General features: G+C 48.3%; 6 protein-coding genes and 1 non-coding gene across 7 annotated transcripts; 5 read left to right on the top strand and 2 right to left on the bottom strand.

The window, feature by feature from the left end:
- Nucleotides 1–635: 635 nt before the first annotated feature.
- BDV38DRAFT_261324 (pyridoxal 5'-phosphate synthase subunit PdxS) lies at nucleotides 636–2566 on the top strand. The gene is made up of 3 exons (XM_032056014.1): nucleotides 636–1350; nucleotides 1411–1593; nucleotides 1652–2566. The coding sequence occupies exons 1-3, from the start codon at nucleotides 1231–1233 to the stop codon at nucleotides 2279–2281; spliced, it is 933 nt and encodes a 310-aa protein (XP_031908460.1). The 5' UTR covers nucleotides 636–1230; the 3' UTR covers nucleotides 2282–2566.
- A 722-nt stretch (nucleotides 2567–3288) lies between these two features.
- BDV38DRAFT_297050 (seipin co-factor family protein) lies at nucleotides 3289–3983 on the top strand (the record flags this gene model as incomplete). The annotated part of the gene is made up of 1 exon (XM_032063057.1): nucleotides 3289–3983. Exon 1 carries the CDS (start codon nucleotides 3378–3380, stop codon nucleotides 3981–3983), a length of 606 nt encoding a protein of 201 aa, XP_031908459.1. The 5' UTR covers nucleotides 3289–3377.
- A 271-nt stretch (nucleotides 3984–4254) lies between these two features.
- On the bottom strand, nucleotides 4255–5515 carry BDV38DRAFT_211846 (uncharacterized protein). Its single transcript, XM_032052624.1, has one exon. The coding sequence runs from the start codon at nucleotides 5373–5375 to the stop codon at nucleotides 4296–4298; it is 1080 nt and encodes a 359-aa protein (XP_031908458.1). The 5' UTR covers nucleotides 5376–5515; the 3' UTR covers nucleotides 4255–4295.
- Nucleotides 5516–5914: 399 nt separating this feature from the next.
- On the bottom strand, nucleotides 5915–9375 carry BDV38DRAFT_211855 (putative importin 13). The gene is made up of 4 exons (XM_032052625.1): nucleotides 9208–9375; nucleotides 8966–9156; nucleotides 8417–8903; nucleotides 5915–8364 (listed from the first exon to the last, which is right to left on the bottom strand). Exons 1-4 carry the CDS (start codon nucleotides 9268–9270, stop codon nucleotides 6010–6012), a joined length of 3096 nt encoding a protein of 1031 aa, XP_031908457.1. The 5' UTR covers nucleotides 9271–9375; the 3' UTR covers nucleotides 5915–6009.
- Nucleotides 9376–10079: 704 nt separating this feature from the next.
- On the top strand, nucleotides 10080–17119 carry BDV38DRAFT_275151 (uncharacterized protein; the record flags this gene model as incomplete). Its single annotated transcript, XM_032057970.1, has 18 exons — nucleotides 10080–10275; nucleotides 10492–10657; nucleotides 10717–10778; nucleotides 10836–11057; nucleotides 11114–11159; nucleotides 11218–12052; nucleotides 12105–12189; nucleotides 12241–12285; nucleotides 12344–12483; nucleotides 13133–13559; nucleotides 13650–13823; nucleotides 13881–14866; nucleotides 14931–15044; nucleotides 15095–15535; nucleotides 15590–15725; nucleotides 15779–15924; nucleotides 15975–16082; nucleotides 16136–17119. The coding sequence occupies 18 exons, from the start codon at nucleotides 10080–10082 to the stop codon at nucleotides 17117–17119; spliced, it is 5313 nt and encodes a 1770-aa protein (XP_031908456.1).
- A 2128-nt stretch (nucleotides 17120–19247) lies between these two features.
- Nucleotides 19248–19338, top strand: BDV38DRAFT_t225. The gene has a single exon. It is a non-coding gene; the product is annotated as a tRNA-Tyr (tRNA).
- A 1004-nt stretch (nucleotides 19339–20342) lies between these two features.
- Nucleotides 20343–21668, top strand: BDV38DRAFT_275150 (putative extracellular cellulase CelA/allergen Asp F7-like; the record flags this gene model as incomplete). Its single annotated transcript, XM_032057969.1, has 2 exons — nucleotides 20343–21176; nucleotides 21258–21668. The coding sequence occupies 2 exons, from the start codon at nucleotides 20343–20345 to the stop codon at nucleotides 21666–21668; spliced, it is 1245 nt and encodes a 414-aa protein (XP_031908455.1).
- Nucleotides 21669–21675: the final 7 nt, after the last annotated feature.

Raw genomic sequence — 21675 nt, 5'->3', positions numbered from 1 at the left:
ATAGAGTGGAGACAGGTAGTCCGCATATCTGGTCCGATATCCAAGCATAGTGTGTACGTGCTAGCCCTGAGATTGGCTACGAAGATCCGTTGGTTACCCGTTAACTTTACAGTAAGTGCAGGGATTTGGAGTGTTGAAACAGTATGTGATGGCCTAAATTAGCTCCTATTCAAGGGACGAGAGGTATACCCTTCTCCTCCAGCTGTATACGGACTACAGAGGTCGATGCTTGGAGGACATGATACAAATGATACAAATGACAGCAGTTCCGCCGTTCCGCCACCTCGGAAGTTTCCGTTTGTTAGTCAGTAAACGATTAAGTAAAAGGTCGTACTGGCAGCACCCATGAAAATGTAATTTTACTCTAACTGGCAGGTAAGGACAACACGGGCCGGGTGCAGTACTAGTAGTAGTAGCGTGTGTCTGCCCTTATTTGGTAGTACTAACGAGTAGCCTGAGCACAGTAAATAGGCATACAAAATTTTGGACATACGGAGTACATACCTAGACATTGTATGTACACTTTAGTTCTTGCTCGTAATAAATTCAACCACTAAGTTCTTTTGAGTGAATTTATTGCTATCTGTAACTATGAGGCTGGCTAATTCAAAAAACTTGGAACGTTCATTAGGTTACCAAGATGTGTAGTTCTAGATTCGGAAGGGTTCCATTTCACAAAATTTTGCTAGGTTCGTAAAACGGCTGGGCGGTGGGTGCTCCCACCAATGAAAACCGCCTCAAGTATGGTAAGAAAACGAATTCCCATCTTTGGTACCACCGGACGATGAACAATACTCCAGAATTGTACAATTACTTACAGGGACACTCGGACAGCCAGGTATGCCCGCGGGAAACCGGTGAGCGGCGGGGTTGCGCCAGTATTGCAAAGTTTCCGGCCGAAAGTTTGCTAAACTTTACCACAGAGGGATGGAGGGGCAGCGGCCTTCTGATTGGACCGTCTCTCCGCGGACAGGCAGTCTGAGGGAAAAGTCGGCGGGGTGAACAAGGGGAATGGGACTAGGGTGGGTTCCATGGACACGCCCTATGTTGACAGTGGTTGTCTTCTCGGCGGCGATTGCCTTCGCCGTGCTTGAGTCACCATTCTTTCACTTAAATATCCCGGCTCGGCTTCCTTCTTTCCTCCCTTGTTCTTAAGACTATCCTTCCGCCTCTTTCTCTCTCTCTCTCTCTGTGTCCTAACTTGTTCAATTCGGACAACTTTCTCTCACAATGGCTTCTCAGCAGAACGGAACCAACGGGGCTTCTGCCTCTAACGACTTCACCGTCAAGGCCGGTCTGGCCCAGATGTTGAAGGGTGGTGTGATCATGGACGTGGTCAATGCGGAGCAGGTATACACTTTGACAATGACTCTCTGCTCGATGGATGAATCTAATAAGACATTCGTATAGGCTCGCATTGCCGAAGAGGCCGGTGCTGCCGCCGTTATGGCCCTCGAGCGTGTCCCCGCCGATATTAGAGCCCAGGGTGGCGTAGCCCGCATGTCTGACCCCAGCATGATCAAGGAGATCATGGAGGCCGTTACCATCCCTGTTATGGCCAAGGCCCGCATTGGACACTTCGTTGAATGCCAGGTAGGAGCTTACTTGCCACTCTGCGTACGCCACCGGAAACTGACAATGCTTACGTTAGATCCTCGAAGCCATTGGCATCGACTACATTGATGAATCCGAAGTCCTCACCCCCGCCGACGACATCTACCACGTTACCAAGCACAACTTCAAGGCTCCATTCGTCTGTGGTTGCCGCAACCTCGGCGAGGCTCTCCGCCGTATCTCCGAAGGTGCTGCTATGATCCGCACTAAGGGTGAGGCCGGTACCGGCGACGTCGTGGAAGCCGTTAAGCACATGCGCACTGTTAACGCTCAGATTGCTCGTGCCCGTGCCATCCTCCAGTCCTCTCCTGACTACGAGCCTGAGCTCCGCGCCTTCGCTCGTGAGCTTGAGGTCCCGTACGAGCTCCTGCGCGAGACTGCCGAGAAGGGCCGTCTCCCTGTCGTCAACTTTGCTGCCGGTGGTGTTGCCACCCCCGCTGATGCCGCACTCATGATGCAGCTGGGCTGCGATGGTGTGTTCGTCGGTTCCGGTATCTTCAAGTCTGGCGATGCGAAGAAGCGCGCCAAGGCTATTGTCCAGGCTGTGACTCACTACAAGGATCCCAAGGTTCTCGCTGAGGTCAGCGAGGGTCTGGGTGAGGCCATGGTTGGAATCAATGTGTCTCAGATGGCTGAGAGCGACAAATTGGCTAAGAGGGGCTGGTAGATATACCCCATTTGCTGTTTCGTTCATTTGCGGGCGTTAGAAAAAGTCGATATAATGTCTTCTTAAGACTGTGTTCTTCCCCTGTTGTTTTCACCCGTCCGGACATGAAGGAGGGAAGATGTACTGTACATTGTCGATTACGAGCTATGAGCATATGAAAGCATTGTCACATGGTCTCTTTCAGATGTTTGTTGATAGGACGACGGCGATAACCAAAACACTATAATAATTGTTTCAAGTGTACATGATGCTGCAACATTAGATATCATGGCAACAGATCCTGCGTAGCATAAAAGCAACTGCCTGTAATGGTCAACTGTAGTATGGTAAGATGGACTGGATTATGAGGCTCACTTTTAGTTCCGACGAGGCGCTTCAGTCCATCAGGAACCTGCCAATCAAAGCTGCCGGGATTTTTTCTAGAAGCCTTACTACTGTAGGTACTAGGTAAGAGTAGATACTAAACTAGCGACAGTAAGCAGATCTCGATCTACCCGACAGATCACCTTCCTAACAAAGGAAAAGTCAACTGTATAGATTAATTTGCAAACTACAAAATCAAAACAGTGCTCCGTATATGGACTATCATCCAGATTACCACATCAGGCAGGTCCTTCGATAACATTTCTAATTCAGGTCACATGTCCTAGACGAAAGTCCAGAAAAGGCCAAGAAGGCTATTAATCAGTTCCACCAAACAGTGACGCACACGTGAAAGGGGCAACCAAAGTAACAAAGGTTAAATACTTCGGTCCTCATCCATGGAGATGATCTTCCCCAACGCTCCCCAAACCGGAGGTAACCAGGACGTATCGGTAATACTCCCCACGGTCTCCAAACACCATCAACAGAGCCATGACATGGCGTAATACCATTTCACGGCTCGAAAAGCCTCGGTAGAGATTATCCTCCGTCATTTTATCTCAGCTTCGACACTCAATCAGAATGACGCCCAAACAAGACCAAATCCTCCCTCTTTAATACCCGCGGACTTAACTTACTACCTACACAGTCTACCTCACAACAACCTTGGTAACCATCAACACCATCCCCAACACCATAAACCAAACACACAAACGTGCCAACCCCAAAAACAATGACTGAACACTCCCTCACCCTCCCCCAATTCAAACCTGACAACGTCTCGGAAACAACCACAACCCAAATCCTCCTCACCCCACCCCCCGAAGAACAAGACCACGGTCAAGACCAAGGCCAAGAACAAGAACCCCCGCTCTCCCAAACCCAAGACCAAGATCAAGATCAAGATCACAACGCATACGACACCCCCCAACCAAACACCCTCATCATCGAAAATATGAAAACATACCTAACCACCTCCCTCTTCCGCGCCAGTCTCCGTGCAAGCTCCTCCGTCTCCACCGCTTTGGACTTCCTGCACGCGCATCCGGTTATCGCGACCTTGCTCGTGGCGCAGTTTGTTTGCTCGTGCGTGCCGATCGGGTTGTTTGTCGCCGGGGCGGTGATTATGGCGTCGCTGGCTGTGGCGCTGTATTCCTGTGTCGCGGTTTTGGTGCTCGCACCGGTGGTGATTGGGACGAGTATTTTGGGGTTCTGTGTTTGGGGGTGGGGGTGGGTTGTTTTTGTGGTAGGGAGGTGGGTTTTGGGAGTTGTTGTTGATGGAGAGAGAGGGGGAAGTTTGAACGAGGATCTTGATGGGGAGGAGGGGGAGAGGGATTGAGGTATTTTTCTTTCTGTCTTTCTTTCTTTCTTTCTTTCTTTCTTTTTTACATTTAATTATTGATCAATCTATTCTTGGCTTGGTTGGGATTTGGCGATTGGTTAGGGACTGGGATTGGGCTGGTGGTCAGCTATTTTCTATATAATTCTATTTATGGGACCATGATTTATTTTAATGCTATGGAGTGGTTACTTTCTTTCCCCCGGGGATGTAAATTGAGGCTGCATTGAATTTCTAAATTACTCTGGCTTGATCTGGAGTTTGTTCTGTTATGGATCTATGTCACACATTCTATGTAATTTGATCATGCGGTTACTGGCTTTCTGCCCATCTCACCCATTTGCGAATACATTCGTCCACTCCCCTGATGGCTTCTTTTTGGGCCTTGATTTCGAACCATTCCTGGTGCTCCCTCCCACATTCCGAGCACTTGCCCATGTCCCGGACTCGATAATCGTCTAGTTCGAGGTGAACCAGTCGTTCCACGCGGTGGACATACGGGACTTTCCTTCCCACTTCGAGGGCAGGTCCGTTGCTTGGGCCGGGCGATGAAGGTGTGTATGGGTAGTACCGAATCAGGGTGATGTGGTGACCACATTGCTTGGTCCATTCGTTCATTCGACGCTGGACGTTGTTCGCCCGGCCTATCTTAAGGCGAATCGCACCAGGACTAAATTCAGTGGGCTTCGAGGTCAAAGCATTGAAATCTCTGGCTTTTTGGATGGCATTATTTCCGCGATCATCGTGCTTAGAAAATAAGGATGAGCCGACGTCTGCAGGCGGCGGCATCGATCTAGAAGAGTGGTCGGCAGGCGTGATCCAGAAGATGTAAATATAGCCGGGCTCATCTTTTTCCGAGAGTGGTTTGGCAAGCTCTTCGGTAAGGGCGGAGCTGGCTTGAGGTGAGAGTGTTGAAGGGACCCATCCTCCGTTTTGCGGTCTTTGAGAAGCACTGTATGGCACTTGTTGCATCGATTGGGGTCTATTCTGTGAAGACGGACGCACTGGCCGTGGAGGAAGTGGTTCATCCTCTTCGATAATTTCAAAGCAACAGCAGATTGTCCGCTTGGTTTTCTTCTTTGTCTTGAATGGCCGATACTGGTTGGAGTTGTACTGGTTGGAGTTGTCCTGTGAGTCCTTGATATTGAGTCGCTCCATCAATGTATCAATACTTGATCTAGGCTGTGAGGTATTCGGCTTGTTAACTGCCCCGTTCGATACTGGCACTGCTTGATCCTTGTGTTGCCAGCAATACATCTCATCTGTATCTGCCAATGCACGGCGACATGGTCGGCCACCTCCTGTGACACCTTTACATGTTGTGGCGGGATCAAGCGAATCAGTGCGGGTTACATTAGCAAGAGCCTCGGGGGAATTCGCGAAAAGAGGCATTATGTCTGTTCCAAAACCGAGACCCGTAAAAATGTAATTGAGATGTGAAAAAGGAGAAAAGTAGTTAAGACACAAAGAGTTTTTGCGGTGGAGAGTTTAGGGGGGTTTCAAGATTGCGGGGGGGCCAACTAAACAGAACTATATAAAGGGCAGCGCGTTCAGCTCAGCCATATGGTGGGCCTTATCGGAAGCAAAAGACCCATCTTTAGACTCTGGAGGGAAGCGAGGCGAGCGGAACATCAAATCTAGGAGCATCGAGCTTCCAGATTGGTCAAAGCTGATGCTGATCTGTACACCGCCCCAGTGGCTAGAGATCGTGCATGATGACCCACATTACAAAGAAGAACAAGTGGTTCTTTGTCTGGTGGCGTGTTATTGTAAGCGCTGGAACAATGCGTTGCCTGGCTTAATAGGCACCATTATGACAAGACAGGCACGAACATGATGAATTGTGCCTGAGCCACTGCCCTATGGGGCACTCACACATCTGTTGCTGACATAGCCCTGTTGTGCGTCTACATCAGTTTTTCGAGCCTCACTTTGGACTTGATAATTATTTTTACTTGGCAAATCCAAACCCAATTCTTCGTATTTGTTGCATTGTCCACGTTGCGACAACTGTCACCCCTGGCATCTACCCAATATAATCGAAACCAGATCCACGGCATTTCACCCAGAAGGAACGTGTCAATTGGCTCGTCTGGGCTTTTGCGCCCCTGGCAGCTAACAGCGACGCAAGAAAACGCTGTCTCTCCTCGAGTGACACGGCAGGGCTCTGGTTCTGATTCGTTTGACCATCACCTGAACCGGCTAGTGTAGCAGCGAGATGCGGGCGAGCTAGTCCTTGCTGTTTGAAAATGAGCCTTCTAAGCACCTCACAGAGATGTTCAAGGTCGGAACGGGCACATCGTCCGGCGACCTGAGATGCCAGTATGCGGCAAAGAGCGGGAATACTGTCTCTGAGCGCTCTTTGTACAGCTTCTTCCTCATAAGGAAGATTCAGCACGCCTACCCAGAATTGGGAGGCAGAGCGAAGGGGAAGTGGCTCCGGGCCTTGCAAGGAAAGGAGTGTAAAGTTTAGAATCGCTTGGAGTATTGGGGGACGCTGAGGGGCACCACCAACATGAGCAGTGCCGGGCTGGTTGGACTCCTGGTGTACGGCGGTAAGAGTAAAAAGAAAGGGGTGATACTTGGGGAGCAGACGAGTGAGAAAGTCGATGCCGCTGTTCGCAACCTCAGGGTCGTAGAACTCTGGCTTCTCATGCATCCAGCAAAATGTCTCATATACATGGACAACCAGGGCAACCGTCTCTTCACGGATACGTTGTGGATGTGCACTGTGAGAGGCTAAGAACGCCGAGGCCGTACCCATAACCATATCGGTGCCAGCGCTTCCTAAAGGTATACTTTTCACAAAATTGACTGTCACCATCGGTGGAAACACATAGGGGCCACTGTTCTCGGTAAAACCAGCCTTCAGTATGTCGCATGCTGCTTCGATGATCGTCACGTCTAGGGGAAAGTCGGTCATTAGAAGCTGCATGCATTGCATTATTAGGTTCTGCGATACAGCCCCATTACCCGTATTCCAAAAAGTTGGTGGATATGGGTCCCCATTTCCACCGTCAACAGTGTCTAAAACAATTTCACCATCTGTTCGGAGCCCTTTTCCAATACTCGCAACGCAACGGAGAACTAACTGACCGCGGCAGCGAGCAGGCTCCACCAACCCGCGAGAGGCTTCATCTCGTGCCAGCTCTGCCTGCTCCTGGAAGAATTTCAGTATTCGCTCAAGGAACTGTGCTTTCTCGTTATCAGTAGGCAAAGTCTGTACGATAGCAGCGATTCCCTCTAGAACTTTCTCCATAGTGGAAGCAGTGGCTGTAGGCTTGAAGCGAAATCGCTCAAACTGGTCCATGAACGCTGGAAGCTCGAATGTTAGAGCATTGCGGCATGATTTGCAAAGATGCGATATAGATTTGGATGCTACAGAAGCACATGATGCAACGTCCAGTGATGCGAAAAGGAACGTCAGTACGCGAGGAAGTAAGGCATGTGTGCGTTCAAAGTATGATTGATATTTCCCAAGCATGTCCACGAGTGTCTGCCGAGGTTTGTCGGGAACCATTGCAACATCTCCTGTACATAACTGAGCAAATTCATCACAGAAGAATATTGCGTTTAAACATTCGTCTGCATGCTGATTCTCGTCGACAGCCTCCGAAAGTTGAGCCATGCAGAATATTGCGGCCTCGAATGTTCTCCAGTCCTGCTGCACTAGAGATGCTTTTGCTCGTTCCTGGAACACTTGAACTAGCTCCACACCTAACATAGGATAGATTGCTAGGAGGAAGTCGCAGACGTCGCGGCGAAAAGCGCCAAACTCACTGCGATCATCATCGCCCCACTCTTGTAGCTCTTCTGGGCTCGGATACTTGAGTTTCTCAAAGCAGTCCATAGCTGCACGAGCAAGATTGCGTTTAGCGGGATCAAGCCCTTCTTCTTCTTCTGTATCCAAGTATATCTCTTGGAGATCATCTGCGACTTCAGTCCACCACTCAAGGACCAACGGCGATGCTGAATCGTCCACTGCTGCATATCCAGGGGCTTTGAAGAGTGTGTGGAGAAGGGCTAGAATTTTCTCATGATCAGGATTCAAGGGTTGAATCAAAAGCTCCCTTTGCTTGAGTGTTGCGTACGCTAATAGAAGTTCCAAGAATGTCATATTCTCATCTTCAAAATCGGCATCCATGATGGAAGCGATATGGGCCGTGCCAAGATCACTGATGATATATTCCAATATAGAGGAGACATGTTCCTGGCTAAATATACTGTCTCGCCAATCTATCAATTCAACCAGGACCTGCATTGCAGTCTTAGATAAACTGGGGACTTTCAAACTTTGGATCACGTAGCCGGTGGCAGGAGCAAGCTGAGTGGCGCGTATCGTGTCGCGGAGCTGGAGTGCATTACGGACTAAGGCCCATGACTGAAGCCCTGACGTTAGAAGAGTTTCGTTGGATAGGTGTGGACATGCTTACTTGGTAGGAGTTGATGGCCTCGATGCCTGGAGCGCCATCAGATATAGAGTGACCGGAAGATTCTTGCTGCAGCATATGACGGAGGACGAACTCGACTAGAAGAAAAGCATGTTTGATATTTTCAGATGCCCGGTTACTGTCCCCATTTCGCCGTGACTCCGGACTCCATCTATTGATTTCCTCCGCCAGTATGTTAGAAAAATATAATAAGCTGACCACTTGCCTTTCGGACATAGCAGGAAGAACAGCATCTCGCAGGTCAAAAGACTGACACTGCTCCTCTGAAAGATGCTTTCCATTCGCCAAAGAAGCCGCCAAGTTCCAAAGAGCATGATTCCAGGGAGCATTCGGCTTTAGGAAGATGGTTGCTAGACTGGAAGCCAACTTGCGTACCACCAGAGGGCGCTCTCCCCCATTTACTAAGAGAACATAGTAATCAATCAGTCGTCCGAGGAGTTCTAGGGCCTCGTCGTCATTTAATTGTTGCCTGCAGCCGACATGAGTAAGTCAGGATATTCTATCGCGACAAGGGTATACCAGTTCACGTACCAATCCTGGTTAATCTTGACTGTAAATGTTAGGGCCCCGAAGAATCTCAGGTCAGTACTTTCATCACTGAGGAGATTATTAGCAATGAGCCATGCCTGGGGCCCTTTCTGGAGAATCTGCAGGTGCTCCTGGATAGCTTTGATCTTGGCGGGGTTGCCGGTATTTGCTGGATCATAAAGCTGAGACACCAGCTAGGCATTGTTAGAAATTGAGCAGGACATGGGAACCATGGGCAAGCATACTGTCCGCGCCTCATTAATGAGGACTTGTACATCAGAGCTTTGGCCCGGGACGTCCACAGACATGGCCGAAGCGCTTGAAGCTTGCTGTAGTGGATAAGCAACGGGTATAGATTGTCCCAAATAGTGTAGCTGTAAAGGGGCGTCACGTGCTGATAACACTACCGCGTAAATGTAAGGCGGTGAAGAAGTGGGATGGAGGGGGAGTTAAGACAGTGTTTGACCAGAATATGAGAGGGGAAGAGGACATCCGAAGGAAGACATTAGTCGGTATGTATGTACCATGTGACAAGGGTTATTGGAGGGTCTATATGGCGTTCTGGTCGCGTTGTCATGGAGCCATCGGATAAGCTTGTCATTTCCGGTCTATTCAATAACGAGAACTCCTTGATTGCAGGAGGCAATTTAGCGAGGAATGGTCAGCCAAAGAGGTAGTCGGAGACTTACTATCTTTTCAGCTGCAAGTGAGAAAAATAGCGTCTGTATCCAGGTGTTCTTTCCGAGGATGACGGTATGAGGTCACGGAACTGTATTGTACGGAGTAATGTGCTCTGTAATAAAAACGAGCGGTAAATGACGGTAATTGTCGGAATTTTTTTGGTGTAGGTAATGTAATGGTGGTCTACGGAGTACTGCAGCTACAGCTCCTAAACCCAAGCTAATCATCTTGTTGGTCCATCCATATCTCCACGGCTGCCACTCGAACATTGCACACACGACCTTCTCTTAACCACTACAATTGTACCTAACCCTCCATCTCCTTAACCCCGCCTTGTCCTTTCACAACCCTCGCAGCCTCGTGCAACATTTCGAGGGCTTGTATTTGTCATCTGCGATTTCGGATCACTTGCATCCACTTCAGACCTCGCTCGTCGATGCTTTTTTCTCGCCCTCCAATTCTCTCTCCGTGGATATCAGCGTTTCGATCGGCTCGCCAGTTACCCCTCTCTCACTCAAGGTTCTTTTCCATCTCTGTGCCTCGCTATTCAGTCGATATGGAGACCGTGAACACCTCCGAACGTCTCTCGAGACTCAGAGAGTTGATGCAGGAACACAAGGTGGATGTATACAGTATGACATCATTCCACGACTTTTAATTGACATACTTCAATACTCACTCTTCTAAAAGTTGTCCCATCCGAAGATAGTCATCAGTCGGAGTATATTGCTCCATGTGATGGCCGCCGAGGTTAGATTTGCGTCCATGAACCCTGCCTTTCATCTTTTCCGACACGAACTTCCCAATCCACTACCATCGGTCGCCTGTATAGCTCACACCTGCCACAGAATTTATCTCTGGTTTCTCCGGGTCCGCTGGAACAGCCATTGTTTCTCTGAGCAAAGCCGCTCTGTCCACTGATGGGCGGTATTTCAACCAGGCTTCCAAACAGCTTGATAACAACTGGCAGCTCCTAAAGCGTGGTGTCGAAGGCTTTCCGACCTGGCAGGAATGGTATGATATATCGTGCATATATGACTTGTTCAGGATTGTTGGACTTAGTATGTGATTAGGACTACCGAACAAGCTGAAGGCGGCAAGGTCGTTGGTGTCGACCCAGCTTTGATCACAGCGTGTGAGTGATTGACCTTGTGCTTGCTAGCTCTTGATTCGAGAAGCTAAGGTTTCACAGCTGGTGCCCGTAGCCTCTCGGAAACCCTCAAGAAAAATGGCTCGACGCTGGTGGGTGTTCAGCAGAACTTGGTTGATCTGGTTTGGGGCAAGGACCGGCCTGCTCCCCCGAGGGAGAAAGTAAGAGTTCATCCGGAAAAATACGCTGGGAAGAGCTTCCAGGAAAAGATCAGCGAACTCCGCAAAGAGCTGGAGTCGAGAAAATCGGCCGGTTTCATCGTTTGTACTGCTACCTAGCTACTTACACCGAAATTTTTGGTGGCTAACAAGTGATAACAGCAATGCTCGATGAAATTGCTTGGCTGTTCAACTTAAGAGGCAGCGAGTGAGTTTATGGATAGACCCACTCTCTGGATACCAATTTACTTACAACTAAATCTCAGCATCCCTTATAATCCGGTGTTCTTCTCTTTTGCCACCATCACGCCTACAACTACGGAGCTTTATGTTGATGCTGATAAGCTGACGCCGGAGGTGACAGCTCATCTGGGTCAAGACGTTGTGATCAAGCCTTATGATGCTATCTATGCCGACGCGAAGGCCCTCAGTGAGGCAAGAAAGCAAGAAGCGGGAGAAACGGCTTCTAAGTTTTTGTTGTCCAATAAAGCTTCGTGGGCACTTAGCCTTAGCCTTGGAGGCGAGGGACAGGTCGAAGAAGTCCGTAGCCCCATTGGCGATGCCAAAGCAGTGAAGAATGATGTGGAGCTTGCGGGCATGCGGGCATGCCACATCCGCGACGGTGCCGCGCTGACGGAATACTTCGCCTGGCTCGAGAACGAATTAGTCAACAAGAAATCGACTCTTGACGAGGTGGACGCCGCAGACAAACTAGAACAAATCAGATCTAAACATGAACTCTTTGCCGGTCTGTCGTTTGACACTATCTCTTCTACAGGCCCTAACGGCGCGGTTATCCACTATAAACCGGAAAAGGGAAGTTGCTCTATCATTGATCCAAATGCCATTTATCTGTGCGATTCTGGTGCTCAATACCTAGATGGGACCACAGATGTTACCAGAACGTTCCATTTCGGACAACCTACCGAGCTCGAGAAGAAGGCCTTCACATTGGTTCTCAAGGGCGTGATAGGTCTTGATACTGCTGTGTTCCCGAAGGGTACGAGTGGGTTTGCACTTGATGTGCTCGCCAGACAATACCTCTGGAAGGAGGGACTCGACTACTTACATGGCACTGGGCACGGAATCGGCTCCTACTTAGTAAGCAAGCCAGCTTTTGCGAGTTTGATATAGAATACTTATAAAGCTGTAGAATGTACACGAGGGACCAATGGGTGTCGGTACCCGTGTTCAGTACACCGAGGTCCCTATAGCACCTGGAAACGTGATTTCTGATGGTATGCTACTTTATCCCTGCTCTATAAGGACCTATCTACTAACTACAACAGAGCCTGGTTTCTACGAGGATGGCAAGTTTGGTATTCGGATAGAGAGTAAGCCTTCAAGCGACGCGGATTTTCATCCAAACCCAATACTGACCAGCCGTAACAGATGTTATCATGGCGCGTGAGGTGCAAACCACGCACAAGTTTGGCGATAAACCGTGGCTAGGCTTCGAGCATGTCACCATGGCCCCTATTGGTCGCAATCTGATCGAACCATCTCTTCTCAGTGATTCGGAGCTCAAATGGGTGAATGACTATCATGCAGAGATCTGGGAGAAGACTCACCACTTCTTCGAGAACGATGAATACACTCGCAGCTGGCTCCAGCGAGAAACACAGCCCATCTCTAAATGAGCTAGCGAGCCGAAACAACGGCGGACAGTAAACTAAAATTGTTAATAGAACCCTTATAGTCTAATAGAAATCGTATAGACGTGTTTCTATTCTAGCAATCCAATAGGACCCATTTAAGTAGAACCATGTGCCTCGTTAGTCTTGTACTGTAATGCGTAGAATTCAGAGAAGAATGCAGTTCGTAGCGGAATGTGGCTGACCGGACGGGATTTAATGCACTTTAATGTGGAGAACCCGTGAGCCAACGACACCTTAGGTATAGCTGTCCCCCATGCAAGTGACTTGCCGCCTGTCGCGACCCCTTCGAACCCCAACATCTTGTTGGATTTGCGCCGTATTTATCTAGCATATATGCAGTGACCTTCTTTGGATTTACCCAGTTCTATGTCTCGAGGATGATCATGATTGTTTTCTCCTGCCTGATTTCTCAACGTCATCGCTAAGCTTGCTTGCCGACTCCACGAAGCTCAATTACCTTCCGTGCCCCATTACGAATCCTCTTAATTCTCCGCCCTGCATATCTAATATCCGCTAGATACAGACATCTGGTATGAGTGGCCGAGGAAATTACGCCAATGGATACGGGCATCCCGACACCAGCCGATATGACCGCACTGATGGAGGTTATGGAAATAGCAACAATCTGGCTGTAAACAGCTACGGAGGTGGACGAGAGCGTCGACCAGGGGGCTATGGTGGATTTTACCCTGAGACGCCGCAGCAACCTGGGTTGTCACCGTCCCAATCACCCGACCGACGCCGCGAACGACAAGATTGGGATCGAGATCGCGAATATTCATCATCACGCTCACGCACGCGAGAACGAGACGGAGACCCCGAGAGAAGGCTACAAAGTTCGTCGCGAGATGGCCGGTCTCAAGGAGACAATACCCGGTTGCCTGATAGCAGCCGGGAGAAAGAATCAAATATCCCTAGTTATAACACGGCTGGGTCTCAGGCTGTTGAAGGTTTGTCTATGGATTTTTTTAAGCCATTTACACTTCATTAGTTTCAAATGCCTTTGTCCCTCTACTAACTCTTATCCATGCTCATCACAGAGGTTCTGCAGTCTATTCAACAAGAATGGGATCTCGTAGCCTCGGACGAATGCGTCCCAGTTCAGGTAGCTTTGCAATTAATGGACACAAGTACTCTGGGGAAAGCCGATCGCGAGCCTGAATTTTTGAATGTGCATAATCGAATCCAAAGAACCCTGAAATCTGTCGTTAACGGTAGGTCATCGCGAACTATTGGCTGGTATGGATCTGTGCTAAGAGAACTATTATTAGAACACCACCAGGGCTTTAACAGCTCAATCGGTACTTATCATAAAATTCAGTCAAATATTCAAAGCTCTCAAGGCCGAGTTCGTAACTTGAAACATGCTCTGGAACAGGCTAAATCGGGGTTACTCTCGACTAAACCCGAACTCAAAGACCTAGCGACCTCTTCTCAGAAGTACGATGATATTATCCAGTTGTTTAGTCAAATCCAAGAGATCCAATCGCTTCCGGAGAAACTGGAGTCGCGAATATCCGATAAGCGATTCCTCGCTGCGGTTGAGGTACTTCACGATGCTTTCCGTCTCTTGCGGCGCTCTGAGCTGGACAATATTGGCGCTCTCGCAGATATTCGCGCCTACTTCACTAACCAAGAAATATCACTCACAGATATACTGGTAGAAGAGTTGCACGATCATTTATATCTTAAATCTCCTTATTGCTCGAATCGATGGAAACCACCAACCCCGGAGGGGGAGAACAACAGTGCAAGTCAATCTGGATGGGCTGGCGCATCTTGGGACAGACCTGTTTACACTTTCCTTGCGAAGCTGGACGCTTCGGCCCCCATGGTGGAGGATGCTTCTCGCAACCCAGAAGCTGACACGTTCTACTATATTCGACTCATAATCGAAGCATTGAATAAAATGGGCCATTTGGATATCGCTGTCGACCGGATTGAACAGCGGCTTCCAGTTGAACTCTTTGCAGTGGTTGACAAAACAAACGCGGAAGTTGACGTACGCTATCCAAACTTGACTCGCGGCTTTGCAGCAAAGGAGAGCAAGACAAACCTACCGACCGAAACAATCGAGAACCGCGGGCATGTCCTATCTGAGTTTCTGTGGACCTTGTATGCCAAATTCGAATCTATTGCCGAAGGTCATCGCGTTGTCCATGATGTCATTGCAGCTATTGTTGAACGTGAAGGCATTCCTAAAAGCAGCGCCCTTGCAGGGGGCTTCAAAGAGCTGTGGAAACTCTACCAAAGTGAGGTAGGCAGTTGAACATGGCCTCCTTGACAGTGTCTTCGTTGTATTCACCTAACTTATGTGACAGATTCGATCACTCATGCATGATTATCTAGCGACCGATGGAGAATCATCCCTCCGACCAGGAGGCGAAGACGACTCCAAGCGCCATCTTTACTCGGGCTACAGAGACAAAAGCAAGGTGTGTACAGCGAAGAATAGTTTACCGTGTACAATCGCTGATGGTATTAGAAAATGTTCAAACTGTCCGAGACGGATGGGACGATGGAAATGAAAGCCGAACAAAATGAATTAGATGAAATACTCCGCTCTTCCGTCCCAGGCCTAGTGTCGAAGACACGACAGAAATCTACTCCAAATGGGAATTCGGATTCCAAGCAAGGAAATTCAGGAACTGGCCATAAGATTCTTATTGAACCAAGTGTATTCAACATGAGTATCCTTCTTCCACCGTCGCTTTCTTTCATTCAACGCCTAAAGGAAATTGTGCCCGTGGACTCCGATATTGCTATGAGTACCTTGACTTCCTTCTTGGATGACTTTATGGTCAATGTGTTCCTCCCCCAGTTTGATGAGACGGTCACAGATCTCTGCATGCTGAGCTACATTACACCAGATGCATTTACAGAAGATCCCCAATGGTTGGCGGTATCGCCGCGTCCAGTCTTCAAGGTAAGCCATTAACATCCCGAAGCACTTGAGCTTCTCTGACATTGGGTGCATTAGGGTACGGTTAAATTCATGTCCATCATCCGCGAGTTCAGCAAAATGCTGTCTAGTATTCCCCATGACCAAGCATTTACTCAACTACTGATTACACAAATTGTGAATTATTATGATAAATGCTGCGGGTGGTACAGAGGTAAGGACCGGAAACTACACTTCTTGACGCATTTTTCTGATTTGATGTATAAGCCATCGTGACAAAAATTTCCCCTCGTGACAATGGTGAATTTAGACTCAAGGCCGCTGCGCAATATGCCAAATCGGGTGACATCCACGATGTAGTCAGTGAGCTATGGAGAACAGAGGCAAACAACAAGGAGGAGCTTGTGGATAAGGTGAATATGATTTTTGGGGAAGGATGCAATTGTTACTAACTATTTCTTAGGAAACCAACCTTCTCCTTGAACACACTAACAAAGTGCCTTTGGAGCCGTACGATATCATCTCTGACCCTAAGACCGTTATGGCTCTCTCTCTTCTATACAATAGCACAGTGAGTCGACCATTTTCATCTGTATCTCGATCTTGTTACTGACACTGATCAAGCAATGGCTTGCAAGCCATCTACTGAAATTGCGCCAAGTCACGCAGCCATCATCTGAACCACGGCAGCCACAAGAAAGCGGGCCGCCAAACCGCAGATGGACCTTGATTGGTGCCATGGCGCCAAAACGTGAGGGATCAAACCAACCCGTGTACCTTCCCTTGAATCAAGAAACTGCGACTGCTTTCGATACTACTATCGAATCGCTACGCGATCTTTCTTCAACCGCACTTTTTGCTTTGCACATTGACATTCGGTGCGGTATTATTCACATGCTCACGAGGACCATGGCTGGCCCCGACCCCAGCAACAACCGCAATTCCGAACCTACAACCCCCTCTCCAAACTCAAACATTTCTTGGTGGCATATAGTCCTGAACCAACCAACGTCCGCTTCACCAACTGTACTCGAGCTAAACAATGATCTGATCTCTTTTGATACAAACATCTCTTCGTATCTGGGATCGGCCGAGCGCTGGTATATCACATCAGGATTGGCCAGGTTTATCGATCGTGTGTTTATTGCTCGTGTCCATCTTATCGGCGCTATGAATCAGAATGGGGCCCTGCGACTTCAGTTGGACGTCCTCGTCCTCCAACAAAACCTGAAGAACATCATCATTGACCCAGCTGTGGATACGGACGAGGAAGGAAGTGCAATACGGGCATCTGATCAGAACCATGAGATTGTCGCTCTTCCGCGTAGTGCTAAGTTCCTGGACTGGTTCCTGGAAGGCGCCGAGAAGGCTCTCGACTACGCAAAAGATGAAAAAGAATCATTTGCTACACATCCGGAAAAAGCTTTGGCTGCTGGCAATGGCGAGCCATTTACCTACGATGAGCTTAGGATCCTCGTCGATCTCTGCTTCTCGGATATTCTCAAGGGGCCTAGAGGTGCGGAGAATCGAGAAGAGTTCATGGCTGCAAAGAAAGCAAGCGCAGACGCACTCCTTAGGTTGAATGAGATAATGTGGGATTCCAGGTAGTAGGACCTCGACTTCTTCCTCTGAAAACTTGTTCATTCGAAAGAGGAACCATGTTTGACAGCTACTACACGCCAGTTGCACAATTAGTAGATTATCCCTTGGTGCTCTGTTGACGCCCTCGGCATTTTGACCGTCGTGCTAGGGCCGCGAGACAGCCAAATTCCAGATTTTAAGGACAGTGCATTTCCTAATGATAGTAGATCGCATATGGTCCGCTACATGGAAAGGATATTTCCACGGTTGTCATCGGATGCAGAACCTCTTGGTTCTACCATAGAGTAGGCCGATAGTAGGCCTTTTTATCTGCCAATTGCCCTTGCTGCTTGAGTTTGGTCTTGGTTATCTTCAATTAAACATACGCATGACAGCTGCAGGTGTGTGAGTAATAACCAGCATCGCACCATTTAGCCATTCGGATAAGATAAAATATGAACCCCCCTAGTGAATTCCTTAGAATGAAGTTGGCATTGAGCGACATGGTTAAAGTAGAGAAACGGATTGGAAGCACCTACGGGGTACAGATAAGTAAGCCAGCTCTTAGGTACCCAGTCTAAGGATATTCTTGGAGACCTTCCCGTCCGAAACTCCTTCGATTACCTTTTGTTTCTTAGCCTGAAGTCCAAGTATATGTCCGAAACCGTGTTCTGAGCATTGCTTTGTAGAGGTGGAAGAAGGTATATAGGCCAGTAGTCCTACATCACATGTACGAGTGTCTGAACTGCTGGGGTAGTAGAGAGATATAGGAACCAATTGCTGGGTGAAAAAGAAATGCCTTGCCTTTTATAGATGATATTTTCACCCGGTATTTATTAAGCCTTATTTCTCATGAAGACAAAGGCTGATTTTTGTTCTCTCATCTACTCAGAGCATGATCTTTTATGCCTTGGGGATGGGGATCGCCCCCTATCTGGTAAAAATTCATTAATTGAGAACAGGGCCATTGGGGTAGCTGGCGCCTTATTCTGGCCGGAGCGATCATGCATAGAGGGCTGGGCACGCTATATAGCTTCTGGGCGGTATCACCGATTCACCATTCAATTTCCTTACATTTTCAAGGATTATTTATGGGATATACGAGTGAGCATGTCTATATCTTACGTTTGATGATCTCCGATATTATGATACTATGTTCAAGTGTAATGCTTGATTAGTCCATTGTTATTATTCTGTTTACTTGCAAGACATAAGTAAACGGAGTTTTCCAAGTGTGCGAAATGAATTAGGAGATTCTATTCTACCTTTAGATATCAATTTTCCTCTCAGAAGCACATCTCTCAACCCCCGTTGGTCTAGTTGGATATGGCTCTCGGCTTCAATGAGATATTCAAAATCATTCTTGTGGCATAAGGTCACCAAGAAGCGTATGAGTATCCCCATATAAGAATTGTTTTGCATTTCATTTGATAGATATCGCAACGAGCGCAAGCCGTAACATGTTTCTATATCTAGGTAGTATAGCAAAGCGTTGAAGATGTGTAGTTAATAAGATAAACATATTCTCGTCATTCCCTCCAACAATCAAACAGCAAATCTATAGCTAATGTATCCGGAACAAACTCTAAGTAATTTCATCCACGGCGGGAATATGCTATCCGACGCCTGATGCCTAGGTGTGTGCAAAGGATAGGACTATCGGTACAGGCTCCCGTCGAGATAGTTGTATAAGACTATAGAGATTGTGTCTTTGGGAAACACTTTTTTGTGATGATCTGCTATCTTTTGCTTTCTGCTCGGTTAGATGATCTAAAAAAATACATGTTCGGGCTACGTACCATGCTTGATAGCATGAACAACAAAAAGCTTCTGACCCGAGCCGGAATAGCCGGCGACCTTTCGATTATATGTGTACGTCCATTGGAACCGAGCGCCATATCCAACCAGACCATAGGAGGTTTAAAGACATTTTGTTATTGTTGTTGTTGTGTATATGCCTTTATAGGCAAGATTATTTTAAAACATACTTCCAAGACCAGCAAAACAAAGAACAAAGAGTGGGTGGCGCTCGCCCCACATTTATACTTGAGACGAAAGCAAGCATTCTCGGACGCCATGCGGCCCTTTCTTGCTTCTTCATCCAAGCTGAGAAGGCTAGATAATACTAAAAGGCGAGAAAGCAGATATCTCAAAACCCCCGATGGTCTAGTTGGATATGGCGTTCGGCTGTAATGGAAAATTCACATATAACCGAAAGGTCGCCGGCTCGATTCCGGCTCGGGGGACGAGACCAGCCATCCACTTAGGATGTCATCTTTTTTTGACCCATACAATGGTAGTATCAGATCCACCTCTATTATCTTTCCCGCTGCGAAGATACGGGTGTTTCGTGAATAAACTTTTACGCATGTCTCATGGCAGCTCATCCGAACCACAAGGACCGTACTTGACCCACTGGGTAAACCAAGTCGATAAGAAAAAAAATCAAAAGATATCTCGATGCTGTCACACTTACAATGTGAATTGGGTATGGACATGTTGATTGATGCTCTACCTCGATCTGTTCTTGTGTACAAGTTCATGGTAATTTCTACTACGGAGTTATGGCTGCTGTATTATTGATGACTGAACACCTGCAATCTAACGAAATGAATCATCCAAGAATGTAATATCTTAGCGTTATGTCTTTAATCAATAGATCGTAAGACTTTGTGAGAACAATGTGAAGTGGCAGCAGTTGGCCTGGGGTTATTCGCCCACTAGCGAAATGAGATCTTTATATGAAACGCCGAACGTGGATCGTGGCGATGGGTCTAAACGATCCGGACCACAGCCGGATAGGCATCACTCCATCTGGGCCCTGCCTATAGGCTAAATCCAGTCTTGACTATAGGCGTTGGGAAATTAAACTACAAAGTACGGATCCACTGGAGGATTTCACGAACCATAGCCGTGTCCGCTCTCATTACTGACCTCCGGACTATGTCTCGCCGGTATACCCGTGATCCTTCTGTTATATCCCCTTTCCTCTTCTTCCCATTTCCCTCTCTCAATCATTCCTTTTCTGTTTGAAACAACAGGTCGACTGGCTCTGGAATCCGAGGTCCAGAAGCCGTTCATTCTTTGAAACCAAGTCAGTGCTGATTGCACGTCCTGTCATTACTTCACACCCAATACATTCATTCCTTTGCAGACAGGGAGATAGGAATTATCACTCTTTACTTCATTATCTACCCCGGTTTTGAGACATACATTTGATCTTTGATCTTCGGTCTGCAAAACGTTCACTATGAAGTATCAACGTCTTGCCTCCCTGGGCCTTGCTGCCCTAAGTGTCTCGGGATCTGTCTCTGCAAGCCCTCTCATTCGACACGAGGGCGAGTCCCTGTGTCCCTCTGGATACACTCAGAGTGTCTACTATGTGACTGTTACTGCTAGTTCTACTCCGACACCGACTTCATCAGCTGAGCCAACTACAACTGTAGAGTCCTCGTCGACCGTCACGGAGACTACAGTCCAATCTCCTACATACACCCCGGTTGAGACTCCTGCTCCGGTTGAGACTCCTGCTCCGGTTGAGACGCCTGCTCCCGTGGTGCCCAGCGCTCCTGTCGAGCTTACCACTTCATCACCTACCGCCGAGACAACCGTGGTGGCTCCAACAGTTGCTACACCCTCCACCACCGTTGATGCCCAGCCTACAGAAGTAGTCGTCGAGCCTTCTACTTCATCCTCTTCCACCGAAGCGCCAGCAGAAACCCCAATTGTTGCTGAGACACCTTCTACCACTGCTGATGTCCAACCCACAACCGCGGTTGCTGCTCCCACAACCAAACAGCTCAAGCAATCAACCACCAGCACAGCTGCCCCAGTAACTTCCACCACCTCTTCATCCACCGGCTCGTCTTCCGGTAGCAGCAGCAGCAGCAGCAGCGCATCCAACTCCGGCGAAGCCACCTTCTACGGCGGCAATATCTCCGGCGGAACATGCTCCTTCTCAGGTTATACACTCCCATCCAACCTCTTCGGGACAGCCCTCGGTTCCCCACGCTGGGACAACGCCGCCGAATGCGGTGCCTGCGTTGCCGTAACAGGCCCTAACGGAAACACTATCAAGGCCATGGTAAGCATTGCCTCCTTCTCCCTCCCTCCCTCCTTCGATCAAACCAATACAAACCTAAACTAACCAACCCAACCAAACTAGATCGTCGACAAATGCCCCGAATGCGACTCCAACCACCTCGACCTCTTCCAATCCGCCTTCACCGAGCTAGCCGACATCTCCAAGGGCGTTATCGACATCACCTGGAACTACGTCTCCTGCGACATTGACACACCCCTAAAACTCAAGAATAAGGAGGGTACCTCCGCATACTGGTTCTCGATGCAGGTTGTCAATGCCAATGAGGCCGTTACCTCGTTGGAGGTTAGTACCGATGGTGGAAGTACCTGGCAGAGCACTACTCGCTCGGACTATAACTATTTCGAGAATAGTTCGGGATTCGGGACTGAGACGGTTGATGTGAGGGTTACTGGGAAGAGTGGGAAGGTAGTGACGGTTACGGATGTGAGTGTTTCTGCGGGGGCGGAGGTTACTGCTGGTGGGAATGTTTAGAGTAGAT

This window comes from Aspergillus pseudotamarii, assembly GCF_009193445.1.
Source record: "Aspergillus pseudotamarii strain CBS 117625 unplaced genomic scaffold BDV38scaffold_84, whole genome shotgun sequence".
Lineage (NCBI taxonomy): Eukaryota > Fungi > Ascomycota > Eurotiomycetes > Eurotiales > Aspergillaceae > Aspergillus > Aspergillus pseudotamarii.
This window is presented reverse-complemented; position numbering and strand designations above follow the sequence as displayed.

Excerpts from the sequence above, each read along its gene's own strand:
- BDV38DRAFT_211855 (XM_032052625.1), bottom strand. The coding sequence starts at position 9,270 with ATGTCTGTGGACGTCCCGGGCCAAAGCTCTGATGTACAAGTCCTCATT. Across the intron at positions 8,904-8,965 it reads GTCAAGATTAACCAGGATTG|GCAACAATTAAATGACGACG; the intron begins GTACGTGAACTG and ends TGTCGGCTGCAG. Across the intron at positions 8,365-8,416 it reads AGGCCATCAACTCCTACCAA|TCATGGGCCTTAGTCCGTAA; the intron begins GTAAGCATGTCC and ends TCAGGGCTTCAG.
- BDV38DRAFT_211846 (XM_032052624.1), bottom strand. The coding sequence starts at position 5,375 with ATGCCTCTTTTCGCGAATTCCCCCGAGGCTCTTGCTAATGTAACCCGC.
- BDV38DRAFT_261324 (XM_032056014.1), top strand. The coding sequence starts at position 1,231 with ATGGCTTCTCAGCAGAACGGAACCAACGGGGCTTCTGCCTCTAACGAC. Across the intron at positions 1,351-1,410 it reads ACGTGGTCAATGCGGAGCAG|GCTCGCATTGCCGAAGAGGC; the intron begins GTATACACTTTG and ends ACATTCGTATAG. Across the intron at positions 1,594-1,651 it reads GACACTTCGTTGAATGCCAG|ATCCTCGAAGCCATTGGCAT; the intron begins GTAGGAGCTTAC and ends TGCTTACGTTAG.